This window comes from Suncus etruscus, chromosome 1 (assembly GCF_024139225.1).
Source record: "Suncus etruscus isolate mSunEtr1 chromosome 1, mSunEtr1.pri.cur, whole genome shotgun sequence".
Taxonomy (NCBI): domain Eukaryota; kingdom Metazoa; phylum Chordata; class Mammalia; order Eulipotyphla; family Soricidae; genus Suncus; species Suncus etruscus.
This window is the reverse complement of record NC_064848.1, coordinates 191,964,065-191,990,710: the sequence shown is the minus strand read 5'-3', so window position 1 is coordinate 191,990,710 and position 26,646 is coordinate 191,964,065. Positions and strand designations below refer to the sequence as shown.

The 26,646-nt window shown below is 49.9% G+C and overlaps 3 protein-coding genes and 1 pseudogene across 3 annotated transcripts in view; 1 reads left to right on the top strand and 3 right to left on the bottom strand.

Annotated features, from left to right (window-relative positions):
* EFTUD2 (elongation factor Tu GTP binding domain containing 2) overlaps nt 1–632 on the top strand; it is a 42,086-nt gene extending 41,454 nt beyond the window's left edge. The window contains exon 28 of the mRNA XM_049781665.1: nt 222–632. Within this exon, the coding sequence (XP_049637622.1) occupies nt 222–317 (96 nt within the window). The 3' untranslated portion in view covers nt 318–632. The remainder of the gene's footprint in view (nt 1–221) is intronic.
* A 378-nt stretch (nt 633–1,010) lies between these two features.
* Nucleotides 1,011–2,589, bottom strand: HIGD1B (HIG1 hypoxia inducible domain family member 1B). The gene is made up of 3 exons (XM_049781520.1): nt 2,447–2,589; nt 1,862–1,996; nt 1,011–1,137 (listed from the first exon to the last, which is right to left on the bottom strand). Exons 1-3 carry the CDS (start codon nt 2,544–2,546, stop codon nt 1,073–1,075), a joined length of 300 nt encoding a protein of 99 aa, XP_049637477.1. The 5' UTR covers nt 2,547–2,589; the 3' UTR covers nt 1,011–1,072.
* A 10,379-nt stretch (nt 2,590–12,968) lies between these two features.
* LOC125995577 (uncharacterized) lies at nt 12,969–13,087 on the bottom strand (annotated as a pseudogene).
* Nucleotides 13,088–17,939: 4,852 nt separating this feature from the next.
* LOC126000972 (translation initiation factor IF-2-like) overlaps nt 17,940–26,646 on the bottom strand; it is a 26,094-nt gene continuing 17,387 nt past the window's right edge. Inside the window, exons 2-4 of the mRNA XM_049768162.1 lie at nt 19,787–19,932; nt 18,192–19,203; nt 17,940–18,100 (exon numbers count right to left, since the gene is read on the bottom strand). Of these exons, the coding sequence (XP_049624119.1) occupies nt 17,940–18,100; nt 18,192–19,203; nt 19,787–19,932 (1,319 nt within the window). The remainder of the gene's footprint in view (nt 18,101–18,191; nt 19,204–19,786; nt 19,933–26,646) is intronic.

The following is a 26,646-nucleotide window of genomic DNA, read 5'->3' as shown; positions in this document are numbered from 1 at the left end:
TCTGAGCACTGCTGAGTGTGACCCCCCCCCCCCAAAAAAAAAAAAAAAGAAATTGAACCAAAGACTGGGAGTAGAGGATGCCAACAAGTAGATGGGGCACTCTCCTTGGGCCAAGGTACAGTGTGGCTATGTGAGGGCCTTCTCCCTTGGGATCAGCCCCCGAAGGCAGGACCCCTCTACCCCCCACTTCAGGCGCCCCATTTCCGTTTGCCCCTCGGCAGGGCCTGAGTGAAGATGTGAGCATCAGCAAGTTCTTCGATGACCCTATGTTGCTGGAGCTCGCCAAGCAGGATGTTGTGCTCAACTACCCCATGTGAGCACTCCATGTCAGCGCAGCATCTGCCCCTCCTAGTTGGAACTTCTGGAGCTTCCCTCGCTGGCCAGCCAAGAGCCTCGTACCCAATACCCAGGAAGAGAGGCGTGTCTGCCCCCACACCTCATTCTTTCCATGGTCTCCACCTGCCTTCATTCCCAGGGAACAGAGTGGAACTTGGGCTCAACGAAGGATGACGGTGCTCAAGTGTTAAATACGGGGCCCAATCTTTAGGGTTTACATGGAATTCTTTCTTTTTTTTTTTTTTTTTAACTATTTGATTGTAGACATGATTTCTAAGTGAACAGAACATTCTGACTGCTACGTGGCTCTGCTTTTATCTGACCCTCCTTCCCCTCTTCCAGCTTCTCGCCCTGGCCCTGGGGTTCTGTGAGTGTCCCCTGAGGCGTCCCTGTCTGCTCTGGCTTCGGCGCACTTCCTGCCTGGGTCCCCCAGGACCAGGCCTGGCAGAGACCACCTGCCTCAATCAGTCCCTAAAGCCTCACCCTCACCCCACCTCTCTGCCTTGTTCTTGAGGGGCCTGAGGTGGTCAGGCTGCTGGCATGCCCCTGCCCCTCAGAGTATCCCTAACCTTGAGGCTGGGAACCAGAATTTTCCTGTTTGAAGCCATCCCACGACCAGCACTTCTGTTCCCATCATCTCTTCTGCCCATGGAAGGAATAGACTTCTGATTTTCCTCAAAGCCACTTTATTGGAAACCGGGTATGAGAGGGCCAAGTGCTGGCCTGGTAGGAGTGGCTATTTCTCCCCGGTGTCCTGCGCTGTCCTCTTGATATAATCTCTGTACATGGTGTACACAGCCCCTGTGGGAGGAAAGGACATCCCAGGGAGGAGGAACCTCAGTGGTCCGACTCCTGCTGTTCTTGAGGACCAGCTTTCCTGCTCCCCTGGCTCGGCCCCACAGGGCACAGGCCGAACTGGCACAGTCACTGTTAGAGCTACACACACCTCCAGCTCATTACCTATGAGAAGCTAGCATCCTGAGAGGGTGGTCGTGTTCCTGAGAGGACACCACTGACTGCCTCCTGGGCAGAGGAGAGAAATTCAACATTTCAGGGTGGGGAGTTTCTTTGCATTGATTTTTGGGTCACACCCGGTGGTGTCCAGAGTTCTATGCATAGGAGTCATGTATGACACGAGATACATTCACAGGCAAGGCAAGTGCCTCAACCTCTGGACCATCTACTTGGCTTTGGGCCAAAAAGCACCTAGCAGTACAGGCCATACTGAGCAGGCCATGCAGTGTCAGAGATCGAACCCAGGATTTCAGCACGTAAAACCTGTGCTCCATCATTGTTAGCCATCTCTTGGCCCCTGATGGTTTTTCTGAGTCCTAGGACAAGTTCAGAAAACAGACCAAACTTTCCCTACAGACATAAGATGGGAAATTAGCCAGGGATCCCTGAAAGTTCCCCTTCCAGAGGCTTCACCATACCCCTGATGTGGGAAGAGGACTGGAACCCAGCTCCTTTGGTGTTGGCATTCTTCGCCCGCCTCTACCTCTGGGCAACCTGCCTTGCTACTCACCCAGCATGATTGCGCCCACCGCACAGGCCTGCGCCGCCACTCGCGTGTGGATCAGGTGGATGGACATCTTGGTGGGGCCCCGGGCTTTCAGCCGGTAAATCCTGTACACCGCCACCACCAGGCAGCCTGCTAAACCTGTGACAGAGAATGGGAACCCTGGGCACAGCTGGCACTGCCCCCATGTGCTCCTAGGAGCTTGCAGGGAGGAGGAGGCTGTCTTCCCAGGGGCATTTTTAAGTGGCCGTCTCTAGGTGACACCTGGCCTCAGTGCTAGCCTGTCCAGACTACCCCCTCTTCCATCCAACGCTGCTTCCACTGCTACTCCTGTGGGCTGTGACCTTGCCCTCCTGCTCCCCGTATCGGGAAGGGGTTCCCCAAATGGTTCCTTCCCATCCCATGGCTGTTATTGGTGATCCATGTCCTCACTTCTTATGTGCAGGGCTATGCACTGCCTTACCCATCCAGGTGGCCTCATTGGATAGGGCTGTCCGTCCTGGGCACCTTTGCTTTAAGACCTGAAAACTTTCTTGAAAAGTTCTGGGAGCCCAATTCTCAGAGACCAGCCACCCCTCCTCCCCCACTCACCTACAGGCACCAGCGGTGACTCCTTGCTCTTCCTAAGGAGCCTTGCAGACACACTGTCATCTCCCTCGGGTGGTGCCCACCAGCCCTTGTTGGCCGACATCCTGGTTCCAGGTTCCTAGGCTTCCTTCCAGTCTAGAAGGCAGCACCCCACAATGAGAACTGGCCTGTCTGGAGTGGCAAGAGCTGCATGCTCAGACCCTCTTACCATGCCTAGCACCACCCCTACATGAAGGGCTGGCCCTCGCCCCTCAACTAGGACAGCGCCTCCTCCACCAGGGCCATCTCCACGCTCCAGATTTGACTATTGGCGCCACCTCTCCCTCCCACAGTCGCAGCCCTGAGGGTCTAATCCTCAGGCCAAGAAAAGCATCTGGGAAGCTCCACAGCACAGGGTGGGAGGAATACACTGAGGGATGGGGGGGGGCAGTGGCCTTGGATCCTGTGGGAGCTACTCAACAGGATCTGCCCCCACAGCTGGGCCCCCACTCCCCCAGATTGAGCTGCGAAGCAGCAAAGGCTCATTCATTGGTGCAGCAGCTGTGAGCAGAGTTGGGACATTCGTGCTTTACAGAAGTAGCCCAGGTCCATCTCATAATTGCCCACTTCAATCTGTGGGGCTGGTGAGCCCCTATTGCTCTACTGGCTGAACCCTGTGGATACCAGCTTCGATCACAAACTTCTGAAACCCTGAGTCCTGGTCCTTAGACCAAGGGTTCCTTCCACATGTGGGTGCCTTCTTACTAGCTCATCTAGGCAATGCCTCTTCCAATTGCCCTTCATGGCCTGCAGGCCTGAGGGCTGTGGACCCCCAGTCCCCAGGATCCTGACACTCACCCTAGTAGATGCTAGAGAGCAGTGGTCCTCCCTGCACTGGCCAGGACTTCTTGCCCTGTTCTGCAGCATCCACTAGAGCTGGAGCTGCCACGGGGTCAAGGAAGCAGGAAGGGCTTGTCGAAGTGCTTGAAGAGCAGAGAAGGAAGGGAGGGGAGTGGACTAGGACAGGGTATCAGTCTTAACCCCCCATCTGCTGGCTTCCGGGCCAGAGCTGCAGACACGGAAAAGTGATGAGAAGAGAACAGATGGGAAGTCCACTCGGTCTTCTATAGACGCTCACAACTGCATGTGACACGGCTGAATAGGGAAACATGAGACTAGGGCTCAACAGAGGCAGAGATCCTGGGATCCAGTTGACTTAGCGTGTCTTGGATGTTCTTCATTTGGAGGGGGTGTGATGCATACCTGGCAGTGCTCAGGACTTACTCCTGGCTCTTCACTCAATGATCACTCCTGGCAGAACTTAAGAGACTATATGGGGTACCAGGGCTCAAAACTGGGCTGGCTGTGCGTGCATGGCAAGTGCCACACCTGATGTACTATGACTCCGATCCTTGTTTCTGCAGTGTTTGCCTTGGATGTTCTTAGGAACAATGTGGGGTGTTGTGTGTAGAAGTGCTGGCCTTGGTGTCTAGGATGCTTTCTGAACCAAGGAGATTTGTCCTGGACTTTGTAACAACTGGGATCTTGCTTGCGCATGAGAGCCCTGGCACAGAAGGGGTGGTGTGTGCTCAATTAGGAGATCATGATGACACCAACAAGCAGCCTGGGTGCCTGTTCTGGTCACAAGACAGACTGATCAACTCTTGTATGCGGTAAGTAGTATTGTGTTCAGAAAGCTGGGAACTGTACTGAGAGGCTGTGACTAAAGGGTACATAACTGATAACTGAACCCAGTTGTGGCTAGCTCCAAAGTCTTCCCAAAGGGAATCTTTCTAAACCTTTGTTGCAGCTTAGCGATAGTACTGGGCAACATTCTCAGAGAATAGTTAGAAAGTACCTTCTTGGGGCTGGAGTGATAGTACAGTGCAGAGGGTAAGGCACTTGTCTTGCACATGGCTAATCCAGATTCAATCTCTGGCATCCCATATGGTCCCTCAAGCCCACCAGGAGTGATTCCTAAGTGCAGAGCCAGGAGTAATCCCTGAGCCTGAGCACTGCTGGGTGCATCCGCCATAAAAGAAAAAAGAACTTAATTGGGGCCAGAGCAATAGTACAACAGGTAGGACATTTGCTTTGCATGTGGTTGACCCAGGTTCAATCCCTGGTACCTCATTTGGTCCTCCAAGAGTGTCAGAAGTAAGTTTTGAGTGCAGAGCCAAGAGCACCTGAGCACCTCCAGGTGTTGCCCTTCACCCCTCTCCCTTTCCAAAATAAACTTAATGAGAGAGGTAAATGTGGAATCAGGTAGATGACTTGAGAGCTGGAGTGTATAAGTGCATTTTGCATAAGGGTTGCTTAGGTTTTATCCCTTGGCACCACATGGTTCCCAGCACTGATGGGAGTAGGTGCATCCTCAAACATCACTGCTGGGTTTGGCCCAATTAAAGTGAAAAGATGGGGGGCCAGAGAGATAGCATGGAGGTAGGCAATTTGCCTTGCATGCAGAAGGACAGTGGTTCAAATTCCAGCATCCTTTATGGTCCCTCGAGCCTGCGAGGAGTGATTTCTGAGTGCAGAGTAAGGAGTAACCCCTGAGCACTGCTGGGTGTGACCCAAAACCAAAAAAAAAAAAGTGAAAAGATGTATGTGGAGGCATGAGGAGTGTCCTGCTCCACCACAGGCCATTGCTTCTATCCTACAATAGTCCTCATGCTGAGATTTCTCCAGCAGCTGGTCCCTTCTCCCTGCTCTAGGGCAAGACCCTGGGTCACAGCAACTCCCCAGAACTGTCACGTATCCTCAATGTTCATGGGAACTCTCCTCCCCATCATTCACACACTTTCCAGTACTGACTTCTGCTCCCCATGGGAGCTTGAATCCTCAAGAGATGAGTGGTCTGGTGGCCGGAGCAATAGCACAGTGGTAGAACTTTTCCCTTCCATGCACAGATCCAGGATGGACCTTGGTTCAATCCTGGTGTCCCATATGGTCCCCTGATCCAGGAGCAATTTCTGAACGCATAGCCATGAGTAACCCCTGAGTGTCACCGGATGTGGCCCTAAAAACAAACAAAAAAAAAGGGGGGGGAGATGAGTGGTCTGGACCAGAAGAAGGGGAACAAAAATGTGTGATGTGGGGCTGGAGCCATAGTACTACAGACGGAGTGCTTACCTTGAACTCAGTCAACATGGAAAACAATCCTCAGCATCCTATAGGTTTCCAGGAGTGATCCCTGAGTGCAGAGCCAGGAGTAACCCCTAAGCATCTCTGGGAGTGGCCCAAAGAAATGTGGATGAGAGGGTCTGGAGAGATAGCACAGCCGTAGGGTGGTTGCCTTGCACGGAGCCAAACCAGGATGAACAGTGGTTCGAATCCTGGCACCCTATATGGTCCCTGTACTATCCAGGAGCAATTTCTGAGCACAGAGCCAGGAGGAACCCCTGAGTGCTGCCGAGTGTGAACCAAAAACAAAAACAAAAACAATGTGGATGAGATGGGGCAGGGAAGGATCACAGCCCAGCTCTTTGGAGGAGAGGGGCCAAACTGGGGAGGACCATATTTAACTTATGCAGGGGCCAATGAAAATAGTAACAGTTGCTGTATTTTATTTTACTGAGCACTAGCAAATTAGGAGCAGGAGCCTTTATGTGGATTATTTAATTCTTGCCAATAACTTTTTTTTGGGGGGGCACACCCATTGACGCTCAGGGGTTACTCCTGGCTATGCAGTCAGAAATCGCTCCTGGCTTGGGGAACCAAATAGGACGCCCGGGGATGGAACCGTATTCCGTCCTAGGCTAGCTCGGGCAAGGCAGACACCTTACCTCTAGGGCCACCGCACCAGCTCTGACTTTAAAATAGGTGCTAGGGGCCAGAGAGATAGCATGGAGGTAAGGTGTTTGGCTTGCATGCAGAAGGACGGTGGTTCGAATCCCAGCATTCCTTATGGTCCCCTGAGCCTGCCAGGGGCAATTTCTGAGCATAGAGCCAGGAGTAACCCCTGCTGCTGGGTGTGACCCAAAAAACAAAATAATAAAAATAAAATAAAATAAAATAGGGCCCGGAGAGATAGCACAGCGGCGTTTGCCTTGCAAGCAGCCAATCCAGGAACAAAGGTGGTTGGTTCGAATCCCGGTGTCCCATATGGTCCCCCGTGCCAGCCAGGAGCTATTTCTGAGCAGACAGCCAGGAGTAACCCCTGAGCACTGCCGGGTGTGACCCCAAAACCAAAATAAATAAATAAATAAATAAAATAGGTTCTATGATCATTCTTCCCTTCACAAGAAAACCTGAGCTTTTGTTTTTTGGGTTTTTTTGTTTTGTTTTGGTTTTAGTTTTTGGGTTGCACCTGGTGGTGCTCAGGAGCTACTCCTGGCTCTGTGCTCAGAAATTGCTCGGGGGGGGGGGGCTGGAGAGAGAGTACAGGGGTAGGGCATTTGCCTTGTAAGCGATTCAAGACATCTGGTTTGATTCCTGGCATCCTATATGGTCCCCCAAGCCTGCCAGGAGTAACCCCTGAGCACTGCTGGGTGTGACCCAAAAACAAACAAACAAACAAAAAAGGGCTGGAGCAGTGGCACAAGCCACAGGGTGTTTGCCTTGCAAACGCTAACTTAGTACAAACCGCAGTTCGATTCCCCGGCGTCCCATATGGTCCCCCAAGACATAAGCGATTTCTAAGCGCATAGCCAAGAGTAACCTCTGAGTGTCACCAGGTGTGGCCCAAAAACAAACAAAAAATTGCTCCTGGCAGGCTTGGGGACTGTATTGGATGATGGGGATAGAATCCAGGTACAGGGCCCGGAGAGATAGCACAGCAACGTTTGCCTTGCAAGCAGCTGATCCAGGACCAAAGGTGGTTGGTTTGAATCCCAGTGCCCCATACGGTCCCCGGTGCCTGCCAGGAGCTATTTCTGAGCAGACAGCCAGGAGTAACCCCTGAGCACCGCCGGGTGTGGCCCAAAAAAAAAAAAAAAATCGGTACATCCCAGGACGATTTTGTGCAAGGTAAAAATGCCCTACCATTATGCTATCACTCTAGCCCCAAAAACTTGAGATTTTGATTAAAAATCTTGTGGGTGGGGCTAGCATGAAGGTAAAGCATTTGCCTTGCATGCATAAGGTCAGTGGTTCGAATCCCAGCATCCCATATGGTCCCCCGAACCTGCCAGGAGTGATTTCTGAGCTCATATCCAGGAGTAACCCCTGAGTACTGGGTGTGACCAAAAAAACAAAAACAAAAAAATGTTGTGGGTATGGTAATGGGGAAAAACAGCTAGCACTAGTTTGTGTGTGTGTGTGTGTGTGTGTGTGTGTGTGTGTGTGAGAGAGAGAGAGAGAGAGAGAGAGAGAGAGAGAGAGAGAGAGAGAGAGAGAGAGAGAGAGAGAGAGAAGAGTGAAAGAAAATGAATACATCAGGTCACCATCAGGAGTGACCTCAGCAGGGGTTACTAAGAGTAGCCACTAGCACTGCTTGGGTGTGGCCCCAAAATATAGAAAAGAAACCAGACCTAAACATACACTCAATTGGCTATACCCAACACTGTCAGACTCAGCGAATCATCTAGGGTATCAGGATTTGAACCCAGTTGGACACATGTAAGACAAACACCTTGCCTGCTAGACTATGTCGCTGGTCCCTAGTAGTCATTCTTTTTGCTTTGGAGTCACACACAGTGGTGCCAGGGCTTACTCCTTGACCAGGGATCAAACCTGGGTCGCTGCATGCAAAGCAACTAATCTGCCCTCTGTGCTATTATTGCTCTGGCCTCTCTTAAAACCAAATCAGAGGGGTCAGAGTGATAGTACAGAGGGTGATCCCAGGCATCCCATATGGTCCCCCAAGCCTGCCAAGAATGATTCCTGAGCAAAGAACGAGGAGTAAATCCAGGTGTGAACCAAAAAACAACAACAAAATCACTTCATTTCTCTGAACTCATTTGGAAGAATGTTTGCAAAGAGGAGGAAAAGTCTTAAGTAAGATAAACATTTGTATTCATTGCTGTGGGGACCACCCAGCAGTACCCATAGTGCAGTGTAGCATGGTGTAGAGTCCAAGACCACACACACACACACACACACACACACACACACACACACACACACACACACACGCATATTAGATGCTCTCTTGCAATATATCCTAGTCCCTCAGTTGCTTTTTTTTTTCAGACATTTCCGAGAACACACAGTAACTAAAACGTCAAATAGATTCCTACTTTAGTAAACATAAAATTGGGCCTGGAGAGATAGCACAGCGGCGTTTGCCTTGCAAGCAGCCGATCCAGGACCAAAGGTGGTTGGTTCGAATCCCGGTGTCCCATATGGTCCCCCGTGCCTGCCAGGAGCTATTTCTGAGCAGACAGCCAGGAGTAACCCCTGAGCACCACCGGGTGTGACCCAAAAACCAAAAAAAAAAAAAAAAAAAAAAGTAAACATAAAATTAGGGTAGCATCATTTAGTTTTGTTGGTATGCCAAGTGTTAGGGGGGGGTTGTATTTTTAGATTTGAGGGTGGTGTTGAGGATGTCCCCAACCAAGTCTTCAACATGCAGAGCACTTACTTGCCCCTAGCTACATCCCTGCTCTAATATGTCTAATATGTCAAGTCTTTTCTTTTTTTTTGGGGGGGGGTGGATTTTGGGTCAGAAATTGCTCCTGGCAGGCACGGGAGATCATATGGGATGCCAGGATTCAAACCACTGTCTGTCCTGAATTGGTTACAAGACAAACGCCCTACAGCTGTGCTATCTCTCTGGCTCTAATATATCAAGTCTTTTAAGAGTTTTGGGGCCAAAATGATAGAACAGATTAGATCCTTGGCTTGCATGCAGGCATCCCAGGTTCAAGCCTCAGCATCCCATAGGCCCCTTGAGCACCACCAAGAGTGATTCCTGAGTGCAGAGCTAAAAGTAACCCCAGAGCATCACCTGTGTGTCCTAAAAGCAAAATGATAATAATAATACTAATAATAATGGTGATGGACAAAAAACAGTATTAGTTTCAATTTGAACACTTTTTTTTTTTTTGGTTTTTGGGCCACACCCGGTAACGCTCAGGGGTTACTCCTGGCTATGCGCTCAGAAGTTGCTCCTGGCTTGGGGGACCATATGGGACGCCGGGGGATCGAACCGCGGTCCGTCCAAGGCTAGCACAGGCAAGGCAGGCACCTTACCTCTAGCGCCACCGCCCGGCCCCAATTTGAACACTTCTTTTTTTTTTTTTTTTTTTTTTTTTTTTTTTTTTTTTTTTTTGGTTTTTGGGCCACACCCGTTTGATGCTCAGGGGTTACTCCTGGCTATGTGCTCAGAAATCGCCCCTGGCTTGGGGGAACCATATGGGACGCCGGGGGGATCGAACCGCGGTCCTTCCTTGGCTAGCGCTTGCAAGGCAGACACCTTACCTCCAGCGCCACCTACCCGGCCCCTTTTTTTTTTTTTGGTTTTTGGGCCACACCCGTTTGATGCTCAGGGGTTACTCCTGGCTATGTGCTCAGAAATCGCCCCTGGCTTGGGGGGACCATATGGGACGCCGGGGGATCGAACCGCGGTCCGTTCCTTGGTAGCGCTTACAAGGCAGACACCTTATCTCTAGCGCCACCTTCCCGGCCCCAATTTGAACACTTCTAAGTAATTTGTTTAATAACCTTTATTTTCTTCCAGATCAGGTTTGTTTGTTTGTTTGTTTGGTTTATGCTCAGAAATAGCTCCTGGCAGGCTTAGGGGACCATATGGAATGCCAGGATTCAAACCACCATCCTTCTGCATGTAAGGCAAACACCCTAACTCCATGCTATCTCTCCGGCCTCTACATCAGGTTTTTTTTTGTTTGTTTTTGGGCCACACCCAGTGACGCTCAGGGGTTACTCCTGGCTATGAGCTCAGAAGTCGCTCCTGGCTTGGGGGACTATATGGGAGGCCGGGGGATCGAACCAAAGTCCATCCTAGGCTAGCGCTGGCAAGGCAGACACCTTACCTCTAGCACCAACGTGCCAGCCTCACATCAGGTTTTCTTAATAGAATTTGTAATTTGGAGGGCCAGAGAGATAGCATGGAGGTAGGGCATTTGCCTTGCATGCACAAGGACGGTGGTTCAAATCCCGGCATCCCATATGGTCCCCCAAGCCTGCCAGGAGCGATTTCTGAGCGTAGAGCCAGGAGTGACCCCTGAGCACTAAAACTGAAAAGAGAAGAGAAGAGAAGAGAAGAGAAGAGAAGAGAAGAGAAGAGAAGAGAAGAGAAGAGAAGAGAAGAGAAGAGAAGAGAAGAGAAGAGAAGAGAAGAGAAGGAAGGAAGGAAGGAAGGAAGGAAGGAAGGAAGGAAGGAAGGAAGGAAGGAAGGAAGGAAGGAAGGAAGGAAGGCCGGAGAGATAACATGGAGGTAAGGCGTTTGCCTTTCATGCAGGAGGTCATCGGTTTGAATCCCGGCGTCCCGTATGGTCCCCCGTGCCTGCCAGGAGCAATTTCTGAGCCTGGAGTCAGGAATAACCCCTGAGCACTGCTGGGTGTGTCACAAAAACCACACACACACACACAAAAAAAAAAAAAAGGAAGGAAGAAAGAAAGAAAAAGAAAGAGAAAGAAATCGCTCCTAGCAGACTCAGGGACCATATGGGATGCTGGGATTCAAACCACTGTCCTGCGTGCAAGGCAAATGCCCTACCTCTATGCTATCTCTCCGGCCCCAATGTTTGTTCTTCTGCCATTAAACCTCTGAGTCTGTATCACCATCTGCATAAATAGAGATAGCAACTACCCACTAAATAATTGTGCTGGCTAAACTAAGACTGATTGCCAAGCAAGAGCTGGATCTAGGGTTGAGCAATAGTACAGCGAGCAGAATATTTACCTTGCATACATCTGATCTGAGTTCGATCCTTGGCACTAGATATGGACCCCTGATTTCACCAGGAGGGATCACTGAACACTTCTGAGTATGATCCAAAAACAAACACAAAGGAACTGATTATTTTGCACTCGGGGGTCAGTGATTCAAAGGACAATCTGACAGGTAGAAAAAGCTTTATTAGGGAACGAAGTGATAGCTCATCAGAAGGGCATTTGCCTTGCATTCAAAAGACCTGGATGGATCTTGGTTCAATCCCCAGCGTCTCATATGGTCCCCCGAGCCTGCCAGGAATGATTTCTGAATACAGAGCCAAGAGTAACTCCTGAGCCCTGCAGGATGTGACCCTAAAACAAACAAACAAAATACTTTATTAGCTACAAGTCTTTATTAACACACGTGGAAGATGGTGGTCTCAGAACCATCCTGCCTGATGGATCATAAAAAGCAACTAATACAGGAAAGGAAGGACAAACAAGGAACTATTATTAGACAGGTCATGATGCTTATTGATGGATACCTCAGTAGTCAATCAGTTTTATATAGGCCAGGTTCTTTGTTTCATGCTTTAATGAAATGCTTTAATGAGCAGTAGCACAGCCTATAGGGCGTTTGCCTTGCTCGTGACCAATCTGGGTTAGATCTCCAGCATCCTATATGATTCCCTAAGCACCTCCAGGAGTAATTCCTGAGTACAGAGCCAAGAGTAACCCTTGAACATTGCTGGGTGTGGCAAACAAATCAAAAATAAATTAATATAAATGTTAAAGATCTCTGATATGTTCCTGGAGGTCTGCCACAGGCTGCCTTCCTCTCACGTGCCACCTTTTCTGGAAGGACATCAAGACGGGATACATTCTTGACATTCTCAGCAGTCCTTGCTCAGTGGAGTTGGCCAGTTTGAAGTTCCCATCAATTCTTTATGGGCTTGTTTCAAGATGATTTTTAGAATTCTCCTGCAAGCTCCTTGTTCCCTTCCCTTTAGCACACATGGGAAGTGTTCACAGCTGGAAGGTGTGGAGAAGGGGGAGTCTGACTCTAGATTGCAAGTTACTCTATTTGGGGTGCTCCAGGATTTAATACATCCTCTCTGCTCCCTCTTCAGCTCTCTTTCTTGAGCTTCCCCGGCTCGGCCACTGCTCTGTAGTGCTCTCTTCTGCTCCTGGTTGTGCTGGGGGCAGGGAGTCAAGGCTAACCCCAGAGTCTAAGGCCCAGCTGTGCTATATATAGTCTGAGTGAGCGGAATGGCCAGAGGGGTGCAGGGAGGGACAAGCCTCTCAGTCTTTGAGCTCAGCAGGGTTGTGTCCGAGGGACAATACGGAAGGAATCAGGTCAGAAAATGTACTCAGTTGGGTTTAGAACAGGAAAGACCCAGGCTGACGGGCTAGTGGAGTCACAAAGGCGAGATGGAGGGGCGAAGGGAAGGAACCGGAACAGCAGAAGCAGTGGAAGTTTCCAGATGTGGCTGAGCTGACACAGAACAGAGTTCTGGAATGACCCCGGGGCAGTAGTAGCTCTGGATGCCATTGGGAGTGTTTCCTGTTGGCTTAATCACTTAATCACTTAAAGAAGTGATTTCCAGGGGGTGATAAGTAATTTTTTTTTCTGAAAAGGGGAGTAATAGGCTGTATAAGTTTGGTAACAGCAAACTTATTTAGAAGTTTCCTTTAGACAGTGCCTGAGGTAAGGAGGATGTGACTACTTTAAAAACAGGTGCTGAGTTAAGGATTTTTTCTTTTTTTTAGCCTACAGCACCGGGTATTCCCAGGCGGTCTCCCATCCAAGTATTAACCAAGCCTGACCCTGCTTAGCTTCCAAGATCAGACCAGATAGGGTGCGTTCAGGGTAGACTGTCCAAGGACTTTTCCAAGAGTAGAGCCACAGACCTGGGGCTAGAAATGTGCTTTGGTAGACCCACTAATCTCCTTGGGGAGACTGCTTACATTTAAAAAGATGCTATGGGGGCCAGAGCAATAACACAATTTGTAAGGCACTTGCCTCGCAAGCAGCCAACCTGGGCTCAAGCCATGGCTCTCATATGGTCCCAATCCTGCCAGATGTAATTCCTGAATGTAGAGCCAGGAGTAACTCCTGAGCACCACCAAGTGTGGTCCACAAAACAAACCAAAAAATAATAAAAATTGGGACTGGGTGTGGCAAACTGGGTATGCTTGCCTTGCAAGTACTGACCTGGGTTTGTTCCCTGGCATCCCATATAGTCCTCTGAGCCTGCCTAGGAGTAATTTCTAAGGATAGATACAGGAGTACTCCCTGAGTACTGCCAGGTGTAGCCCCACAAAACAAAAAAAAATTGAAAATTAAAATATTCAAGGGAACAAGAGATAGTACAGAGGTTAGGGCACCTGCTTTCCATACCATCCCAAACTGGTTCATTTCCCAAGTACTATATGGTCCTCTGAGCACTGTCTAGTGCACCACTAAGAGCGTCTCCAAGCAGAGCCAGTAGTAGTCCTTAGGTACTATAGAAGTGGTCCAAATGTCCTTCCCCAAAATTCTAAGAGGTCCAGGAGATGATTCAAAGGCTGGAGCACAAACTTTGCATGTGGGATCCTAGCACCACATGGTCCCCCAAGCACTACCAGTGTGCTCCCACCAAAAAAAAAAAAAATTTATTATTTGGACAGTGGTGATTGGAAGAGCCAACTGATGTTGATAATGAATCATTTGTGGGAGCCACACCTGGAGGTGCTCAGGGGCTACTCCTTCCAGCTCTGACCAATGAGTGGTGGGTATTTAGAGGACCAACTGGGGCACCAGATTCACACCCGATCCCTCAATGCTCTTTCTCCACTACTTGTATTCTTCATTCAAGAAAGAATTCCTGTGTCCAAAAGAGTACAGAGTAGGTCACTTGCCTTGTACAAGGCAGACCTGGGTTTGATCTTAGCATTACTGACTTTGGCCCCGAAACCAAAAATTTTAGTTTTTAAATTTTGGGTTTTGGCCACATCCAGTGGTACTCAGGTTACTCCTGGCTCTGCACTCAGAAATTACTCCTGACAGGCTCAGGGGACCATATGGGATGCCAGGGATTGAACTGGGGTTGGCCACATGCAAAGCAAATGCCCTACCCACTGTGCTATCCCTCTGCTCCTCTCAATTTTTTTTTATGGGGCCGGAGAGATAGCATGGAGGTAAGGCATTTGCCTTTCATGCAGAAGGACGGTGGTTCGAATCCCAGCATCCCATATGGTCCCCTGTGCCTGCCAGGGGCAATTTCTGAGCATAGACCCAGGAGTAACCCCTGAGTGCTGCCGGGTGTGACCTAAAACCCAGCAACACTCAGGGGTCATTCCTCTAAGCTCAGAAATTGTTCCTGGCAGCCACCAGGCTGCTGGTGAAGGAGCAGCAGGTGTGGGCAGGAAACCTGGAGGGCACCCTACAGTGCTGGGACCTTCAGAATCCCTCTGAGCCCCAGAAGTACCAGTTGGATTCCCAGATAATCGGCCTGTCCTCTCATCCCCATGAGGATTTTACACTGCTGGGTCTGGGCAACAGGCAGCAGTGGCTGCAGCCAACATCGGGGACTTGAAGCAGGTGGTGGGGTACAGGAAGAACACCACCCTGGACCTTGCCTTTGCCCCAAGAGGCCACTGATGGATGAGTGTGGGGATGGACAGACTGATCAGCATCCACAGCATGCCTGCAGGAAACACCTGCCTCCAGGTGCCAGAGTCCACTGGCATCATGTGCTGTGACATGGCTCAGAATGACTGACTGATCCTCACAGGGTCCTATGACAGTGCCACCGTGTACCAGGTGTTGTACTGAGGCTCTGCAGGCCACGTGGCCATGTAATACAGCATCGGGAAAAAAAAAATTGTTCCTAGCAGGCTCGGGGGACCAGGAGTTCCTCCTGGCTCTACACTCAGAAATTGCCCCTGGCAGGCACAGGGGACCATATTGGGATGCTAGGATTCGAACCACCATCCTTCTGCATGAAAGGCAAACACCTTAACTCCATGCTATATCTCCAGCCCCATTCCTCTCAATTTTGTTTGTTTGTTTGTTTGTTTTTTGGTTTTTGGGCCACACCCGGCGGCACTCAGGGGTTACTCCTGGCTGTCTGCTCAGAAATAGCTCCTGGCAGGCACGGGGGACCACATGGGACACCGGGATTCGAACCAACCACCTTTGGTCCTGGATTGGCTGCTTGCAAGGCAAACACCACTGTGCTATCTCTCCGGGCCCTGTTTTTTTGTTTTTTCAAGCCACACCCATTTGATGCTCAGGGGTTATTCCTGGCTAAGCACTCAGAAATTGCCCCTGACTTGGGGGGAACCACATGGGACACCTGGGGATCAAACCGTGGTCCTGATCCTTGGCTAGCGCTTGCAAGGCAGACACCTTACCTCTAGCGCCACCTCGCCGCCCCCCCCTCTCAATTTTTTAAGTTAAACGCTGGACCCCCTAAGTCCTGCTTCAGCCAAAATCCCTGTAGCAAGGAACAACAGCACACTGATTTTCTTGTTTATTTGGTTTTGTGGCCACACCTGGTGGTTGGTACTCAGGACTTCTGGTTCTACGTGTAGGGATCACTCCCGGAGGGGCTCAGGAGATCATATGTGGTATAAGGGATTAAACTCAGGCTGGCTGCATGTGAGGCAAGCATCTGTGTTCCCTCTGGGGGCCCAGAAGCAGCACCCTATTTCCCAGGTTAAAAACTGAGGGATTCGGGGCCGGGCGGTGGCGCTGGAGGTAAGGTGCCTGCCTTGCCTGCGCTGGCCTAGGACGGACCGCGGTTCGATCCCCCGGCGTCCCACATGGTCCCCCAAGCCAGGAGTGACTTCTGAGCGCATAGCCAGGAGTAACCCCTGAGCGTCACCGGGTGTGGCCCAAAAACCAAAAAAAAAAAAAAAAAAAAAAAAAAAAAAAAAACCAAAAAAAAACTGAGGGATTCAGCAGGAGCAATTGTGCTTTCTAACCCGTTCTCCTTCCCAGCAACATTAGCACCTGCAGGGCTTCCAGTTGCCAGCAGAGAGCTTTCTCTCCTCCCACCTCTCTGGGCTCTGCTCCCATCACCCCCACCCCAAGAATCCGCTCCGAGTACCAGCCAAGTGGGGCCCCCGGAAAATGTGTAATGGAAAGAGTGACACACTGCAGTCTTCACATTGACCCTGCCGTTCCCAAACCACAGAGCCCCAGGGTGACTCTCAAGTTCTCAGATGAGGTTTTGATCCTTTCCTGCCTGGGCCCCTTGTGAATAGCCAGTGCCGTGGTTCTCACAGTGCTGGGTCAGCTCCATGTTCCCTGCCAGAGGCTGGACACCAGCCTCAGCTCTCTGTCTGAAACGGGGGCTTCCCAGCTGCTTCCTTCCTGGCTGGCTGTGCTGGGGACTGTTGAAACTTCATTTACTTCGCACAACATTGGCTGACCAGTTCAGGGCTTTACACTGGGAACCGGATGCAGCATCCCAGCTTTGGGGAGCTGAGTTTGAAGATACTTTTGTTCCCATCCCTCAATGCCTGGACCTGAGATCCTTGAATCTAGGTTTCTGGTCTCACTCAGTTTTCCCATCTGTAAAACAAGGCTAAGTGGTAGAGGAGGGGGATCATGAAACAGAGCCTAGTTTTTTCTTTTTCTTTCTTTTTTTTTTTTTTAGGGGGGGGAGTACACTCAGCAGTGCTCAGGGGTTATTCCTGGCTCTGCACTCAGGAGTTCCTCCTGGTGGTGCTTGGGGGACCATACCTGTAAGACAAACACCCTACCTGCTTGTATGCACTATCTCTCTGGCCCCAATCTGTTTTATTATTTTGTAATTAAATTTAATGACTACAGTTTTGGTCACATATTACAATAATGCTCATGTGTTTGAGTTTTATGGTTTTGTTGTTGTTTTTTTGTTTATTTTTGTTTTTGCTATACACAGACAGTGCTCCGGGCTTATTCCTGCTCTGGGGACCATATTTGGAGCTGGAGATTAAAGCCAGGTCATCTTCATGCAATCACAAGTACCCTACCCTCTGTTCTTACTCTCTCTCTCCAGCCCTCAGTGTGTTTGATTTTGATGCCCCTTTCACCACCACCAAAATGCCTCAGACGCTCCACCAAACATCCTTATATTCCTTTCATTCCACATTTTGGGGGGAGAAAGAAAACACCTGATGTAGCTCAGGGCTTACTCCTGGGTCTGTGCTCAGAAATCACTCCTGCTTCAGTGGACCATATAGGGTGACAGGGATTGACACATGTGTAAGGCAACCTGTTGTACTATCCAACCCCTTCGAAATGATCTGTATCTTTTGTTTGTTTGTTTTTTCAGTCACACCGGGCTCAGAAATTGCTCCTGGCAGGCTGGGGGGGGGGGGGGACCCTATGGGATTAACGGGATTCGAACCACCATCCTTCGGATGCAAGGCAAATGCCTTGCCTCCGTGCTATCTCTCCGGCCCAATGATCTGTATCTTTACTTATACTTTGCACTAGATGTTGGGACGAGAGGGTTCGAGACTCGCATGGGCATCTAGTGAACCTGAACTTTTACAGAGGTGACCTTATCCCACTCTCTCAGGGGGATTAAAAAAAAAAAAAAAAAAAAAGCTGAAACGTCTTGTCTTTTTTTCTGGGAATAGCCCAAGGGGCCAGTAGCCAAAGATGGGCAGAGCCGGTAAGTAAACCCCAAAGTCCTGCTCTGAATTCTGGCACCGACTGACTCCTTCTCTGGGGGTAGAGGGGGGCCCGCAGAGGAAATTTTCAGGTGTCCCCAGAGCAGTTGCAGAAGAGAGGCGGCGGCGGGACTGGGCGGAGGAAAGTCCTGGGAACACAGGTTCCCGCCGGGCCGCCAGGTGTTAAGAGGAAATGGCCCATTAGGGTCTCGCGGATCCCACAAGTGAAGTCTTGGACCTCGAAAGTCTCTGGGGCGCGACGAAGAAACCCAGAGAAGGAAGCTAGAGCTGTGCGTGTGCGTGTGTGTGTGTGTGTGTGTGTGTGGAGTTTCCACTCCACCAAGTGGGGCAGGAGCAGCGAGCGACCGAGGCCTCCGCAACGCTCGGCCTTGGCGGGAAGCGGCGAGAGCGGCTTGGGGGACCCCGAGTGTCTGCACCGCGCCCCCGCCCTGAGGAAGGCCGGGCCGGGCCGGGCCGGGCCGGGCCAGGTAGGGCGTGTCCCGGAGTTGAGCCCGGCCGGGCTGCAGGCGGGGGCTGCCTCCGCTGCCGGGGTCTGAGCTCGCCAGCGAGCGAGCCGGGCCCGGAAGTCCGCGCGGGCCTCGACCCTCGTCTCGCTCCCGCGCGCCCCCCGCCCCCACGCGCCGCGCACTGCGCAGGCGCCGCCCCGCGGTCCGCTCCGGTCCGGGCGGCGGGAGCGGGAGAGGCCGCGGCACGGCGCGGCGCGGCACGGCGGGCGGGAGCGGCTCCGGCTCCGGCTCCGGCTCCGGCTGCGGCTTCCCGGGCTGAGGAGAGGAGGAAGCGGCGGCGGCGAAGGAGGAGAAGGAAGGAGGCAGGAGGAAGGCGATGGCGACGCGGCGCCCATGAGGCGGCGGCCGGCGGGACGGGCCGAGGCCCGGCGGTGGCGGCGGCGGCGGCGGCTCCGCGGGGGCGACGCGCCGCTCGGTGAGGGGCGACGGACGGGACCCGACCTGGGGAGCCCCGGGGCGAGCCGAGTCGTGGGCAGCCGCGCCGGGCTGCAGCCGGAGGGGAGCCCGAGGCTCGAGGGGGTGCGCCCCGCTCGGCCCCTCTCCGAGGGGACCGGCCCGGCCCTGCCCTGCCCTGCCCTTCCCGCCCGCGCCCCCTTTGTCCGGCCCCGGGAACGGCCAGGCCCGGCTCGGCTGAGAAGCCCCGGGTGTCGCGGCCCTCGGGCGGTTGGGGTGGCGGTGATGGGGGGCCCATGGGGGGCGCAGGGCTTCCAGGCGCTTCTGCTCTTTGTCCCGCTCGGGAAGGCGGGACGCGGCGGGACGGGACCGGACGGGACGGGGGCGCGGCCGGGCCCCGCACCCGACACACGCTCGGCCCGGCCCGGCCCGCTAGGTTGCGGGAGAGGAGGGGAAGGTTCTCTTCTCCTGCCCCGCCAAACTTCGCCAGCTCGGCTCGGCTCGGTGTTCTTTCATTAATTAATCAATTAATTAATTCTCGGCTCGGCTAGGTGTTCTTTCATTCATTCATTAATTAGTTAATTAATTACACATCTTCGAGGTGGTGGTTGGGTCGACCCCAACTTTGGGGTTCCGACCCAGTGATGCCGCGGGGATGGGGGGGATCGACGGTGACGGTGGTCCACACTGCGGCGAAGCGTCCCGGGGGAGACTTGCACCCCCCGAGCGCACACGGGTGCACCCGCGTTGACTGAGCGGCTGTCCGTCCGTCCGTCCGTCCGTCTGCCTGCCTGTCTGTCTGTCCGTCCATCTGTCCATCTGTCTTGTTTGTCCGTCCGACCGTCCGTCCGTCCATCTGTCTGTCTATCCATCTGTCCGTCTGTCTTGTTTGTCCGTCCGTGTCTGCAGCTGCCCTCGCGGAGTCTTGCGGCTGGATGGGTTTTTTGATTTATTTATTTATTATTTTATTATTTATTTATTTTTTTCCTCCCTTTTCCTTTTTTTGCCCGGAGACGGGCTTGGTTGGTCCATCGAGATGCCGCCGCAGCGCAGCGGAGCGGAGCGTCGAGGTGGAGCCGAGTTTCCGACTCCGTCGTAGTGGCACGGCCGGCCGCGTGGTCTCCGCGACGCAGCGCTTCGGCGCCCTGCGTGTCTCTGTGTCTGTGTGTGTGTGGGTAGGTAGGTGGGTGGGTGGGTGGCCCACCCGGTGCGTGTGCAGGTGAGATGGATGCATGGATGGATGGATGCGGGGACCGCCGCGGTGCGCCTCTCTCCCTCTCTCCTCCTCCTCTGCTTTATCGCCCTCCCGCACGCCCGCCCGCCGAGTGCGAGTGCGGGTGCGGCTGCCCGGTTCGTTCGGATCGAGTTCTCGTCTCCTGAAACTAATCTGCGGTGTTGCACGCACATGCACACACACACACACACACACACACACACACACACACACACACACACACAACACAGGGAGGGAAAGACCAAGGTTCCCGCTGAAAATGCTGAAACACACACCCACACACCCACACAAAAACACAGGGAGGGAAAGACCGGGGTTCCCGCTGAAAATGCTGGCGCGAGCACACACACACACACACAGAGAAACGGAAGGAAAGACTTAGTACCAGGGTTCCCGCTGAAAATGCTGAAACACGCGCGCGCGCGCACGCGCGCGCGCACACACACACACACACACACACGGAGGGAAAGACTTAGTACTAGGGTTCCCGCTGAAAATGCTGCACTACACACACACACACACACACACACACACACACACACACACACACGAATGGAGGGAAAGACTTAGTACTAGGGTTCCCGCTGAAAATGCTGCACTAGGTGGATTCTGTTTTGTTCTTTTTGGAAATAGTGAAATTTTGCTTTGCCTTTTTTTTGGGGGTGGATGTAGGGGAGCACCCCGGGCGGTGCTCAGAAATTGGTTGGTTACTCCTGGTTCTGTGCTCAGCAGGAGCACTCCTGGCAGTGCTCGATGGATCCTACGGGATGTCGGTGGTTGAACCCGGGTCCGCCATGTGCAAGGCAAACACTCTACTACGCTGCCCGGTCTCTCCTGTGGCTCCTTGCTTTACATTTCCTAGGTCATCTGTAAGGGTCGGATTAAAGGAGCTTGAAATGATTCTTACGGTTAAAGGTGAAAAACTAGAATGAGTAAATAAGTCTATTTTTTTTTTGTCAGATCTTTGCTTTCGAGGAATGTCAAAGGTGAAGGACATTTCAAAGAGAATACATGGAAATTATCTGAAGGTTCTCTTTACTTTTCTTAAAGAGAATTTACTATGACTGTTTACTATTTATTGTTTACTGATTTATTTAGGTTAATATTTGAATTTAATATTATTTGCTGCTTGTTTTAAAATCGTACACTTTTGTGAAGCATTTCAACATCACATCACATTTCAACTTGTGGAAAAGCATCCCTTTTACAGAATGGAACGCCTTAGCTGCTTGTGTGGCTTTAACTTGGTTTTCTAATTGTACTAAGTACCTGTGCTTTTTTTTGTTTTGTTTTGTTTATGGTCCACACCTGGTCATGCTCACGTGTTACTCCTGGCTCTGCACTCAGGAATCACTCCTGGCATGCTTGGGGACCATGTGGGAATGCAGGGATCTAACATGGATCTACTGGGCTTAATTATACAATTCAGTTATTGAAATCAGATAATATAAAATATGCCACTATGGGGCCAGAGCAATAGCACAGCGGTAGGGCATTTGCCTTGCACGCGGCTGACCCAGGATGGACCTAGTTTCGATCCCTGGCATCCCATATAGTCCCCAAGCCAGGAGCGATTGCTGAACCCATAGCCAGCAGTGACCTCTGAGCGTCACCAGATGTGGCCCCAAAACAAAACAACATTTATATATACGCCATTAAAATTTAGAGTATGGTTCTTTTTTATTATTTTTAAATTTCGGGGGGGCATACCTTTTGTTACTCAGAACTTATTCTGCACTCAGGGATCACTCCTGATGATTGATGCTCAGGGGACTGACTAAATGGGGTGATGGGGATTGAACTCAGCTTGGTCGCTCTCTGTACTGTCACTCTGGTGCCTGCAGCATTCTTCTTTTTATCTCTTTAACAAATTAATAGTATTTGTACCATGGCCTGACACATTTCATGAAGACAGACTTTTAGCTGATAGGATTAGCCTGAAATTTAGACATAGAAAATAGTTCTTTTGGGGTGGGGGGATAAAATATAAAAAAGAAAATAGTTCTTTCTAAACTGTTAATCAGCTAAGTTCCAACAATTGGATTTCAAACATTCTACTGTAACTGTTGATTTTTGTGTGTAACTGTGGACCTATTCACATGCATTGTCTGTCTTATTCTGTTACATTTGAGCATTGTTATTTTCTACAACTCTCAAAGAAAAGGCTAGACATTGTGGCACACAGTACCAGTAGTCTTCAGCTTCGCAAACACTGCAGTGTCTCTAAGAGCACTTAGTTTATCTTTCAGACCAGTGGAATGTGTTGCCTAAAGATTTCTTTCCCTGAGACAAGAATGACATCTTTGTAGATAGCTTTTTAATTCAATGGAAAAAGTGTCCTGTGGAATGAGTAGAGCCCTCGATTTTTAAGATTTCAAGCTTTATCTTGGAGGCTGTATTATAATATAGCTGTAGCACCAGCACAAAGTGTTTTGATGTCTTTTGATACAGTAATTTATTCTTTTTTTTTTCTGGTCAAGTGCTTATGTAGTTAGGTACTGAAATGAATGCTGAAGACTGAGAGATGAATACTTTGACTTTTATTTTCAAGTTGCTTTCTTTTTTTAACATGCTAAAAATATTTAGCGCCTGGAAATTACTTAAAATTACAAAGATAGGAGCCAGAGAGATAGCATGGAGGTAGGGCTTTTGCCTTGCATGCAGGAGGACGTTGGTTTGAATCCCGGCATCCCATCTGGTCCCCCTAGCCTGCCAGGAGCGACTTCTGAGCGTAGAGCCAGGAGTAACCCCAGAGTGCTGCCGGGTGTAAACCCCCCCCCCAAAAAAAAAGCAAGCAAAAAAATGTACACAGATAGTGAACTTTAGGGTTTAGGGGTGGATTTTGTTTTTTTTTTCCTCTAAAATTAGAATAAATTTAAAAAAATCCCAATTTTTATTTTCTAATTTCTGTGAGCAGTATTCAGGTTTCACATCATTGTGATTTTCTGCATCCTTGTTGAACTTTACAGTTTTGACCAATTTTATAGTGACTTAACTGAGTTATAACTTCCTTTTGGGAATGTGAGAATAGAGTGAATTTGGTGCTCTATTTTTAGGGAATTCCCTTTGACTCATTTTTCTGGAATGAGATTCCAAGTTGTACATACTTGTATGCCTACCTCACAACTTTTTAAATTAAATATTTTCAGTGCAGTTAATGATTTCTCAATTGCCCTCTGTTATTGCATCTTTTCTCCTCTACTCTTCCTTGGTAGGCTCCTCACAGAGATGCTCCAACTTGAATTTGCTATTCCCTTGCATTTCTTTATAATTCTACTACATATATAAAAACACTAAGCAATATTTTTTCATCTAGTCTAACTGCAACTAGAATTGTCTTTATATAGCAGTGTAAATCTAGTCCCTGATCTGAAAATGTGTTTTCCTTTTAAAGCCTTCAGTCTTTACTTAGGGTGTAATCTGATTTTGTCTACTTATGGACTCCAACATAGTTTCTTTGCACTTTCATTTTTTTTTAGTGGTATAGCCATACTGATTCCATTCCCCCTCTGCTTCATTCTTTGTCTTTACTGGGGGCTTACTTTTGGCTCTTTGCTCAGGGATCATTCCTGTTAGTGTTCAGGGGACCATTATGATGGCAGGAATTGAACCAGGATCAGCAGCATACAAAGCAAGTACCTGAACCCTTATTTTACTGCCGTGGCTGTCCTCTCTTGGAAGGTTGTTTGGGCGCAATACCCCAGCAAACTCAGGTAACTCCTGACTCTGAACTCAAGAATTACTCCTGGCAATGGTCCAGACTATATGAGATGCTGGGGATCTAACCCTGAGTGGTCCTGTGCAAAGCAAGCCTGCTATGTTATCACTCTAGTCCCACTCTGAAGGTATAAGTTTAGTCAAGGTACTTTGTTCACGCTGTAGCTAATACATCTGCCTAAAAGGCATCTTCGCAAAGCCTACTCAAATATCACGTCTCCAGACAACCTTCCCTGATCTTCCTAGATTAGTTTAGGGACCCCTAACTACTGTTAATTTTCTGCACTTCTCTTTGTAGGACTTATTAAAATTCTAATTAATTTAACTACATGTAATGGTTTTTGTTTGTTTCTGCCACTGCCATTGGAGTAATATCTTTGTATTCCTAACACCTACCTTATAGTTTATATGTGTTCAGCAATTTGAGGCTTACTTTTTTTTTTTTTGGTTTTGTTTTTTGTTTTTGTTTTGTTCCACCTGGTTACCCTTGGGTTACTCGAGGCTGTTGGCTAAGAAATCACTTCTGGCAATGGCTCAGGGAACCATATGGGATGCTGAGAATTGAACCTTGGAACAGTCATGTGCAAGGCAAAAGCCCTACCCGCAGTGCTGTCGCTCAGGCCATGAGTCTTAGTTTTTTTGTTGTTTGTTTTTGGGCAACACCTGGTGGTACTCAGGGGATCATATGGGATGCTGGGGATTGAGCTCAGATCCTTACCCTATCTGTAGTGCTGTTTGGGTCACACCAGCAGCGCTCAGGGGCTACTCCTGGCTCTACACTCAGAAATCGCCCCCAGCAGGCTAGGGGGACCATATGGGATGCCAGGATTTGAACCACTGTTCTTCTGCATGCAAGGCAAATGCCCTACCTCCATGCTATCTCTTCAGCCCAATTATTTTTTTCTTGTTTTGTTTTTGGGCCACACCTGGCAGCCAGCCGACAGGGATTTACTCCTGGCTCAATGCCTCTGTACTCTGAAATCACTCCTGGCAGGCTGAGAGACCATATAGGATGCCGGGAATTGAACCTGAGTTGCCCCCATGCAAGGCAAACACCCTACCCTCTGCTATTGCTCTGCCCCCCCCCTTTTTCTTTTTGGGCCATATTCTGTGATGCCCAGGGGTTACTCCTGGCTATGCGCTCAGAAATTGCTCCTGGCTTGGGGGACCATATGGGACATGGTGATTGAGCCAAAGTCTGTCCTGGATCGGCCATGTGCAAGGCAAACACTGGGATTTGAACCACCATCCTTCTGTATGCAAGGCAAACGCCCTGCTTTTATACTATTACTCCGGCCCCTCTGGCCCCTAATATTTTTTATATGATTTTTTTTTGGCCACACCCTTTAGAAATGCTAAAGGGTTACTTCAGTCTGCACTCAGGGATCACTCCTGGCAGGCTTAGAGACCATATGGGGGTGCTAGGGATCAAATCTGTGTTGACCATGTGCAAGGCAAGCTCCTTACCCACTGTGCTAGCTATCTTCTCCAACCCTACTTTGATTTGTAGAGACTGGTTATAATAAAGAGCTTTTTTCTTGTTTTTTTTTTTTTTTTTTTTTTTTTTTGTTGTTGTTGTTGTTGTTGTTTTTGTTTTTGGGCCACACCCGGCGGTGCTCGGGGGTTCCTCCTGGCTGTCTGCTCAGAAATAGCTCCTGGCAGGCACGGGGGACCATATGGGACACCGGGATTCGAACCAACCACCTTTGGTCTTGGATCGGCTGCTTGCAAGGCAAACGGCCGCTGTGCTATCTCTCCGGGCCCTGTTTTTTTTTTCTTTTTTCTTTTTTTTTTTTAAGTGAAGGGCTTCTGACAAAGCTTTTGTTCTAACTAGAGGTTTTGTTACATCTCGGTGTTTGTATTTTTGGTCTTATATGGCTATACCAAGCTAAATCCTAGGTAAATACTTAATGGTGCAGACTTACATAACGATGACCTGATGAATCTTAAACAGCTTTAGTAGGCTAAAACTCCTATATTCACCTAGGTGGAATATGTACAATAGAAACTCTTGCCTCCTAGGAGAATAGTTACTCATACATAGGCTAATGTAGACTAATGAATGGAATAGAGAATATGAAGATTAAGGTTTGGTCCACACCTGGCGGTACTCTTATTCTTGGCTCTGTGCTCAGGGATCAATACTGGCAGTGTTCTGGGGACCGTATGGGAATCTGGGGTTTAAATATGGGTTGGTTGTACCCTAACCACTGTACTCCAGCCTCTCTCAGGCTCCAGCCTCTCTCAGATGTATTTTTGTTTGTTTCAAATCATTTTAGGTAAAACTGTCTCATTCAGGGCTGAAGTGATAGCACAGTGGGTAGGGCATTTGCCTTGTATGTGGCCACCCTGATTTTGATTCCTGGCATCCCATGTGATCCCCCGAGCTTTCTAGGAATAAATTCTGAACTCAGAGCCAGGAGTAACCCATGAGCGCCCCCTGTGTGTGGTCCCCAAACAAAACAAAATTCTCATAACCCACTCTCCTCCCATCCCCTGGTTTTTGTTGCAGTGACCAGGGTCACATCTGTGGCAGTGGTTGTGGTGCCAGTCAATGGTTGCCATTCTGATTGTTGTGCTCAAGGCTCACACAGGAACAACTGCAATGCTATTGCCTGTGCTCAGGAAGGGCTTTGACATTCCAGTTCAGTAGTAAGTGTTCATATAATTTGTATTTGTTATAGGTTGAGCAGTTTAAACAGATGTATACTTCTTAGAATCATTTAGAAAGAGGGACCGGAGAGATAGCATGGAGGTAAGGCGTTTGCCTCACATGCAGAAGGTCGGTGGTTCAAATCCCGACATCCCATATGGTTCCCTGAGCCTGCCAGGAGTGATTTCTGAGCGTAGAGCCAGGAGTAACCCCTGAGCACTGCTGGGTGTGACCCAAAAAACAAACAAAAAAAATCATTTAGAAAGAAAGG

Excerpts from the sequence above, each read along its gene's own strand:
- HIGD1B (XM_049781520.1), bottom strand. The coding sequence starts at position 2,546 with ATGTCGGCCAACAAGGGCTGGTGGGCACCACCCGAGGGAGATGACAGT. Across the intron at positions 1,997-2,446 it reads GTCACCGCTGGTGCCTGTAG|GTTTAGCAGGCTGCCTGGTG; the intron begins GTGAGTGGGGGA and ends TCTCTGTCACAG. Across the intron at positions 1,138-1,861 it reads GGTGGGCGCAATCATGCTGG|GGGCTGTGTACACCATGTAC; the intron begins GTGAGTAGCAAG and ends TTCCTCCCACAG.